We start from the raw sequence: 9,109 nt of genomic DNA on the forward strand, positions 1-9,109 counted from the left end.
CACATTCTGTAGTCCACAAAACAGTCATTCACTTTTCCATTCTCATGAAATAAACAGGTTTAATTTACTGGCACAAGACTGGCTGGCTGTGCAACGAGCTGCTGGTGTGAGCAGATTCAGGGTCAGGGGAGCACTCACCTGGGTTAGGAGGAAGCTCTGGATCCTCAGTCACCCCTTCCTGGTCTGGCTGGGCTCTGACTCAGCACTTCCAGTTTGTTCTGATTGTGTTTCCTGTGGTGCAGCATCTACACATCCGGAATTCTTATTTCTGGTTGTTTTTTGTTTTTTGTTTTAAACCTGGAAATTTTTATTTAAGGTATACAAACTCCATACATTTCATAAATACAACTGTAGAAACATAGTGATTCTTCCCACCCTACCTGCCCTGCCACCCACACTCCCACCCCCGCTTCCTCCTCCCACTCCTATTCCCATTCTTATTTCTTACCAAGATCTATTGTCAGTTACAAGAACATTTGAATTTGTACCCAAAAGGAGCCTAAGTCCAAGTCCTCCCTTCTTTTTTCCCTTTGGCCACACTGAGGCTGAGACAGGTTGAGTGGCCCACCACTGCCTGGACCCTGGACTCCTTCCTCCGTATTTTGGGGACATCCCTAAGATTGAGGTTACTTCACTGGGAAAGGAACATTAGGTCTCCCTTGGGATGGTGGGGAAGCCACCAGCACACCCTGAAGGGCCCTGCGTGGACATGTCACGCCACTGTCTCAATTTTCTAGAGTTGTCTGAGAGCAATAGTATCACCTTTATTTTCCTTATTTCTCTTTTTGTTTTCCCTTTTTTTCTTTTTCTGCCTCTGTTTTGCTCTCACCCTGTCTCTTTCCTGCATTGCTTGCTATAGGTAAAGACATTAGAAGCGTTTAAAGAAAAACAGATACATCCCAACGAAAATGTGAAGCAAATCCCAGAGCTCTTTTTCTCTCAGCCCCAGGAGTTCTTTTTCTTTTTAAAATAATTATTTATTTATTTGAAAGTCAGAGTTACACAGAGAGAGAGGAGAGGCAGAGAGAGAGAGAGAGGTCCTCCATCTGCTGGTTCACTCCCCAGTTGGCCCCAACGGCTGGAGCTGAGCTGATCTGAAGCCAGGAGCCTCTTCAGGGTTTCCCACTTGGGTGCAGGGGCCCAAGGATTTGGGCCATCTTATACTGCTCTCCTAGGCCACGAAAGAGAGCTGGATCGGAATTGGAGCAGCCGGGACTTGAACTGGTGCCCATATGGAATGCGGGCACTGCAGGTGGTGGCTTTACCTGCTACACCACAGCACCGGCCTCAAACGCAGTTATTCCTTTAGCTACACATTTGTGAATCTGTGTGTGATAAGGTGATACTGTAGGTATCAATAGAATGGGTGCCGTTCCAAAAGGAATGACCAGAAGCGCTACCATGGCAACCCTGGAAGAGTCTACAGTGTTACCCAGTATGCTTTTGGCATTGTCAACAAGGTAAGGGCAAGCTTCTTGCTAAGGAAATTAGTGTGTGTATTGAGCATATTAAGTACTCTTAGGAGCTGAGACAGCTCCTGAAACTTCAGTGTGAAGGAAAATGATCAGAAAGAGAAAGAAGGGATGGGTGTTGGGGTGCAGCAGGTTAAGACTTCACTTGGAACACCAGCATCTCAGATCAGAGTGCTGATTCAAGTCCTAGCTACTCTGCTTCCAATCCAACTCCCAGCTAACGTGCCTGGGAAAGCAGTGGATGAGTCCCTGCCACCCATATGGGAGACCCAAATGGAGTTCCTGGCTCCTTGCTTCAACCTGGCTGTTGCCAGGTTATGAACCAGTAGTTGGAAGACATCTCTGCCCCCAATCCATCTCTGCCACTCTGCCTTACCTATAAATACATAATAAAAAAAAAGAACAGTCAGGAGCACCACCTCCACCTCTACCTCTACCTCCACTGTAACTTGGCTCAGCCTCTCTCTGGCCTGCCGCTGCTACAGTCATGGCTGTGGACAGGGTGGGCAAATGCTCACCATTGCTATCAGCATTGCATTCAGAGAATGTCACTCCCACAGTCCCACCATATTTGCAAGAAAGCAGCCCCAGCACGGAACTCCCACCTCCATATATGGCTGTTGCTAATCCAGATGCCAGCGTTATTCCAGTAATAAATTGCCGTACATGCCAGTCTCTCATCAATTTGGATGGCAAACTTCACCAGCCTGTGACTAAGTGCATGGTCTGCAATGAAGCCACTCCAATCAAAAACCCACCATCAGGGAAGAAATATGCTAGATACCCTTGTAATTGTCTCCTCATTTGTAAGGACACATCTCGACGAATAGGATGTCCACGACCCAACTGTAAATACATAATCACCCTTGGCCCAATAATGCTTGCTTCTGAACAGTCAGCTCAACCTGCTCTGCCAACCCAACAAGAAGGTCCAAGGGTTGTGTGTGGACACTGTGGAAGCACATTCCTGTGGATGGAACTGAGGTTCAACACTCTGGCAAAATGCCCACACTGCAAAGCAATCTCCTCTGTGGGCAGTGCACTTCCACGAAGACCCTGCTGTGCGTACCTTAGCATTGGAATGATATGTATTTTCACTGGAGTTGGGTTAACTGTTGGCACCCAACACTTGGCTAGGTGATTTTGTGCCACCTATGTTTCTTGGGCAACTGCTTATCTTTAGGTCTGATCTGTCTTATCTGAGCTTGTTGCTGGGGAGTCATAAGACTCAGCTATCCAGAACACAGTTTTGCATAAGCTTGCTTAAGATTCGGTGCTAACAGGTGAGAGTGTCTAGTAGTTCTTGGTAAGCTACTCTGGACATCTTTAAATCATTTATCCTAATGGATTCCATTCTGGTTTATGTATAATAGTTTCAAGACTTTCAGAGTCTTTTATGAACAAATGCTCATTGCACTACATTATATGCAAATAGATTGTTTTGCTGCTAGGTTTGCAAACTTGGAATCATAAAGCTGTGTTTTTATGTTCTTTAAAATCTCTTGAAGATATTTTCGGATTTGTCACCAAACACTGCTTATAGTCTCATGCTTTCATTATTTTTCAGTTATTCCATTATTTGTTGATTTGTGAGTCTTTCCAAGAACTGTTAATAAATGTTTCAACAGGTTCACATTTATACTTATACTTTAATTAAACATTATCAAAATTGCTTGCGGGGCTGGCGCTGTGGCATAACAGGTAAAGCTATATGGGCGCCGGTTCGAGTCCCAGCTGCTCCACTTCCCATCCAGCTCTCTGCTGTGACCTGGGAAAGCAGTAGAAGATGGCCCAAGGCCTTGGGCCCCTGCATCCTCGTGGGAGACCTGGAAGAAGCTCCTGGATCCTGGCTTCGGATCTACACAGCTCCGGCCGTTGTGGCCAATTGGGGAGTGAACCAGCGGATGAAAGACCTCTCTCTCTCTGTCTCTATGTTTCTCCCCCTCTCTCTCTCTGCCTCTCCTCTCTCTGTGTAACTCTGACTTTCAAATAAATAAATAAATCTTTAAAAAATTATTTGCTTTAAAATGTAAACAATGTGCATTTTTGCTTGAACTGCTTACAATAACTTTAACGTAAGATTATAGTGCCCTTATTCAGGAAATAAAAATTTGGGTGTACCTTCAAAGACTTGACACCTTTGTCAGAAAAACTTTCTGGATACTGCACGCTTGTTTTCTGTTGCTTGTAGAAAGATACAATATTTTGGTAGTAATTTAAAATACAAGAGTGAAAATATTTATTTGCCCACAGTTGGAGATGTTGAATAAATGTCTTTTCTCAAAGATCATGGAACTTTTTGTCTTTTATTTTGTCTTTTTATTTACCAATTATAAAAGATTTTGTCTAGATTTATGGGACTTAATGTAATATTAGCTATATGTATTCCTTCATAGAGAGAGGAAGCATTTCACATAACATGTTTTATAATACTTCACCACTTAATAAAGGATATATTTACACTGGGTTGTGCTCCTTTTCATTAGATCATGATAAATTTTTCCTACTGAGATAATTATGTACCACATATATGGGAAGGGAGCTTATGATATTTTACACTAACTAAAATGTTAATGTTAGAGGTACTTTACCAATCTTACCAAATATAAGTGATTAGATAATTACCTAATTTATTCAAGAAAATAGATCAGAGACAAAAAGCAACATAGTTTTTTTTTTTTAAGATATATTTATTTATTTGAAAGTCAGAGTTACACAAAGAGAAGGAGAGGTAGAGAAAGAGAGGTCTTCCATCCGCTGGTCCATTCCCTAGATGGCTGCAACAGTCGGAGCTGCATTGATCCAAATCCAGGATACAGGAGCTTCTTCTAGGTCTCCCACGTGGGTGCAGGGGCCCAAGGCCTTGGGCCATCTTCTACTGCTTTCCCAGGCCATAGCAAAGAGCTGGATCAGAAGTGGAGCTGCTGGGACTTGAACCAGCACCCACTATGCCACAGCGCCGGCCCTGAAATACAGTTTTCTAAGAATTCAGTAGTATATGGAATCAGCTCTTCAACTGCCCAACTTTGCAGTTTTGAAAAATAAATTGCGGAGCCAGCGCTGTGGCACAGTGGGTTAATGTCCTGGCCTGAAGCGCCGGCATCCCATATAGACGCCAGTTCGAGACCTGGCTGCTCCACTTCTGATCCAGCTCTCTGTGTGGCCTGGAAAAGCAGTTGCAGATGGTCCAAGTCCTTGAGCCCCTGCACCCGCAAGGGAGACCCAGAAGAAGCTCTTGGCTCCTGGCTTTGGATCAACGCAGCTCTGGCCGTTGTGTCCAGTTGGGGAGTGAACCAGTGGGTGGAAGACCTCTCTCTCTCTCTCTCTCTCAGTGTAACTCTGGCTTTCAAATAAATAAGTAAGTAAATAAATAAATCTTAAAAAAAAATAAATTGCTTGATTCAGAAGTAATGTTCTGGGGCTGGCTCTGTGGTGTAGCAGGTAAAGCTGCCGCCTGCAGTGCTGGCATCCCATATGGGTGCAGGCTCAAGTCCCAGCTGCTTCACTTCTGATCCAGCTCTCTGCTGTGTCCTGGGAAAGCAGTAGAGATGGCCCAAGTCCTTCTGCCTGTGTATCCACGTGGGAGACCTGGGAGAAACTCCTGGCTCCTGGTTCCTGGCTTTGGATCGGCCCAGCTCCAGCCGTTGCGGCCATCTGGGGAGTGAACCAGCAGATTGAAGATTTCTCTCTGTCTCTCTCTCTCTGCCTCTGCCTCTCTGTAACTCTGCCTCTGCTTCTCTGTAACTCTGCCTTTCAAATAAATAATAAATAAATCTTAAAAAAAAAAAAAACAGCCAAAAAGAAAGGTACCTGGTTCAACTAAAGCACCAGCTGCTCCACTCAAAGAAACTCACTTTATAAGAAAAAGTGGAAAGAATTCTAAGCTCCGGAACCTATTCTTCATGAATTCATGGCATAATAAGTGTTTTTTAAAAAAAGTAATGCATACCCCAAATGCCCCTGGTTATTACCTCCAACTGCTATTGTAAGCTCTTTCTCTTCCTCTTGTAGGGAGCCTTCAGAGAGGTAGGACTGGCGGGTTTGCATCCCCTGGGTGTCTAGCATGCTCTTCCCCCCTTTCTGGCCTCCTTGGGTGGTGCCCACCACCTCTGGGAAGGCCTCACCCCCGTGGAGCTGGCTATATCCTTGTAGATGCTGCATCCCTGCTGAGGCGCTGTGCGGTGAGGTCTCTCGAGTTAAACAATGTTCAACGTGCTGCGACTAGTCAGGCTCCCAGGGGCAAACGTGTCACAGTAAACTCTGGTTAACTCAAGAAGAAAAGGAATTTCTGGAAAGGATATCCAGTAGTGTGGAACTTCTGGACGGTCTGATGACAGGCTCTACCACTGGCACAAAGGCCCGGGTCCCATCTGGGAGCTGTTCTGAAGTGGCCCTGCTGCCCTGGCTGTCTTCACCGATGGTAGACACTGCCCTGGCACCAGGACACATCCAGAAACTAGATGTAGATACCATGCGGGTTCACCTACCATCCCTGACCCCAGATCTCTGGGTCTCCCCACATCTGCATCTAGGAAAGTTCATTACAAAAAGGAATAAAAAGATAAGTCTGTTTTGTTGTAAAAATGTTTGAAATCCACGTATAAATTTTTTTTCATAATAAGCATTTTCTGTGACCTTTTTGAAGACCTCTCATATGTATGGATTTCAACATTTTTTTGCACCAAAATAAACTTATCTGTTAACTTTCACTTTTTTTCCCCACAAACTGTTTTTTCTTTTTTTTGGCTGCTGCTAAGATTTATTTATTTATTTATTTATAAGGCAGAGTGACAGAGAGAGAGAGAGAGAGAGAGAGAGAGAGAGAGAGAGAGAGAGAAGGGAACAGAGAAAGACCTTCCATCTGCTAGTTCATTCCCCAAATGGCTGCAATGGCCAGGGCTGGGCCAGGCTGAAGCCAGGAGCCTGGAGCTCCATCCTGGTCTCCCATGTGGATGGCTGGGACCCAGGGACTCAGGTGATCTTCCACGGATTTCCCAGGTGCATTAGCAGGAAGCTGGATCAGAAGTGGAGCAGCTGGGACTCAAAGCTTCTGCTTAACCCACTGTGTCACCAGGCATAGCCCCTCCAAAGCTGAAGTTGCATTTGGTGTTTCCATCTCTTTCACTGGGAGGTGGGAGCTTGCTTGAACAGGAGAGGTTTAGATCCTGTGCAACTATAGGAGAGCAGGATGTCTCTTGCAGTGGGGCTGGATTCCTGGGTATCCTTGATAATAGAGAGTGCCCCAGGCCTCTCTGAGCCTGAAGACTCTCTCCTGAATCCATGGGCAACTTCTGAATGGGGAAATGGCTGAAGGGTTCTGGTAGGTGTGGCAGGGTATCCTGCATGGAGGGTGGGATGTTACAGCAGCTGGGACTTAAGTGTGTTCAGTGCTTGAACCTAAGTGGCTCCTTTTCTCCTAAGTAGTCAGTCACTGGCTTCTTCTGACAGACAGGGGATCCTGGGGGAAAGCGAACCTTGCTTTTCTGTTTTTGTTTTTTGAAGTTTATTTAAAAGAGAAAAAGAGAGAGAGATCTTCCATTTGCTAGTTCTCTCCTCAAATGCCTGCAACAGCCAGGACTGGGCCAGATCAGAGCCAGCAGTCAGGAACTCCATCTAGATATCCATGTTGGGGGCAGAGACCCAAGTACTTAAACCATCATCTGCTGCCTCCCAGGGTGCACATTGGCAAGAAGCTGAATCAGAGGTGGAAGTGGGACTCGAACCCAGGCACTCCAATATGGGATATGGGTGTCTCAAGCGACAGCATAACCTAGTGCACCATAATGCCTGCTCTGCCAACTTCACTTCTGTTCACAATTTAGAAATGCACGAAATTGAAGGGAGGATTTGAGACACACCAGAAAAAAATCAGACCAAGGACTTTACTGTAATCCTAATGGCAACTGGCACAGCAGGCAGATGTTTAGAAAGCACCTGAGTGAGGTGGGGAGCAGCAAGGGTCCAAGAGGAACAATATGGGGGCCTGGCCTGATGTCAGCACCTATCCTGAGAGTGTCTTTGTCCCATAGGGAAAAACTGTCACGTGTGGGGGCTGCACGTATGGTTTTACGATCACCCCCTCAGTTTGGGGGTCAGACAACAGTCCCCAACTCTCCATAGCCTAGCACAGTGCTGAGAGGGGCAGGAGGTAGGCATATTATTGTTGGATTGTTTTACTTACTTTGTATGGACATTGGTGTCAGGGAGAATCCTTGGAGGTGGATTGACAGCAGAATATGAGGTCAGGCCAGCTCAGAAGTGGCTCCTCTGCGGGCAACGTTGGGGATGCCTGCTGGAGTTTTGGGTGGATAGCAATCAGTGTGTTGCATGGAAGCAGAGGTGGGGTTCTGCAGCCAGTCTGTATGGAGGATGTAGGGTTTGGTGCCTGTTTTTGAGTGCCACCTCCGCTTCTGATCCAACTTCTTGCTAGCCACTGGCCACATGCCATTCTAGTGCTTTCCATGTCACTATTCACCTAGCCCTCACTATGATCCTGTTAGGCACATGTCATTATCCTCCTTTTACATATGAGAGACTAAGGCCTAACATAGGTTATATAGCTGTTTATATTTACCAAAGATGGCAGCCACAATGTCTGTTACCCTCCTTGCTATTCTATAATGTGACCTTGATCCCCCTGCTGCTGAGAGAAGGGGTACAGATTGGGAATAGAATGGATCCCTGTTCCCCACCTCTTGAATCTGGCCAGACTTCTGGCTCTCGTAACCAATGGAACTGAGAATTGAGGCAATGTGTCTCCCAAAGACTAGGTCAGAGAGGGTGTGCAGTTTTCACTTTGTTTATTGGAATAACAACCCTGAACTACTTGGGGGAGCAGTCCCTGAGGAAGCCCAAACTAATCTACGTGGAGAGGTTCTGAAGCCAAGAGAGTGAAATACTGCAGGCCCTGCTGTTGTAGTTCCAAACACTGAGGCAGCCCCCAACTCACAGCAATGTGCAAGACAAGATTATTGCTTTAAGCCTCTAACTTTGGAGATAATTTGTAATGTAGCGATAGCTGAGTAATAAGTGTGTGTTAACGGCAGAGCTGAGGTTTGAGTAATGAGGCTGGTGAGCAACAAAACAATCAACAGACATACCTGCAGTGGTGTTTTTGGAGATTTCCAGTGCTCCTAGTTTTTGTGCTGTTGTAACAAGGCACCTGAGCCTGGGTAATTTATAGAGAACTGTACTTCCCAAAGTTCTGGAGATTGGAAAATTCTAGAATGTTCCTTGTCTGGTGAGGCTGCTTTCCCGTGTCCTGAGTAGGGGAGGGGCACTGTGACTCACATGGTGGAGGGGCTAGAGAGGGATAGGGAGTCAAAACTCTCCCTGGAAAATCCTTTTTAAATATCATTATAATGACAATCTGTGAGGGTGGAGTTCTGAGGACCTAAAAGTTTACCCTCAAAGAACTCAATTCCAACACCATTGCATTAGGAATTGAGTTTCCAATCTATGAATTTGGGGAGACACATTCAGACCATGACAGGTGCAGAGGGCCGCCAATTCTTGCACAATCATGTAGTACTCAAAATTCAGGTATAATCTTAATGTCACTTTGTTTATATCTGTAGTTTAATGAGGTCTAGGATATTTAAATGACACAGCAAAGCCAAACCTTTTCCTTTAAAAAA

At 45.5% G+C, this 9,109-nt stretch overlaps 1 protein-coding gene across 1 annotated transcript; it reads left to right on the forward strand.

Annotated features, from left to right (window-relative positions):
• Positions 1–1,959: 1,959 nt before the first annotated feature.
• On the forward strand, positions 1,960–2,747 carry LOC133750879 (type 2 phosphatidylinositol 4,5-bisphosphate 4-phosphatase-like). The gene has a single exon (XM_062180623.1). It carries the CDS (start codon positions 1,960–1,962, stop codon positions 2,611–2,613), a length of 654 nt encoding a protein of 217 aa, XP_062036607.1. The 3' UTR covers positions 2,614–2,747.
• Positions 2,748–9,109: the final 6,362 nt, after the last annotated feature.

This window comes from Lepus europaeus, chromosome 21, assembly GCF_033115175.1.
Source record: "Lepus europaeus isolate LE1 chromosome 21, mLepTim1.pri, whole genome shotgun sequence".
NCBI classification, from domain to species: Eukaryota; Metazoa; Chordata; class Mammalia; order Lagomorpha; family Leporidae; genus Lepus; species Lepus europaeus.

Bases quoted from the DNA above. Each gene is read 5' to 3' on its own strand.
- LOC133750879 (XM_062180623.1), top strand. From the start codon at position 1,960: ATGGCTGTGGACAGGGTGGGCAAATGCTCACCATTGCTATCAGCATTG.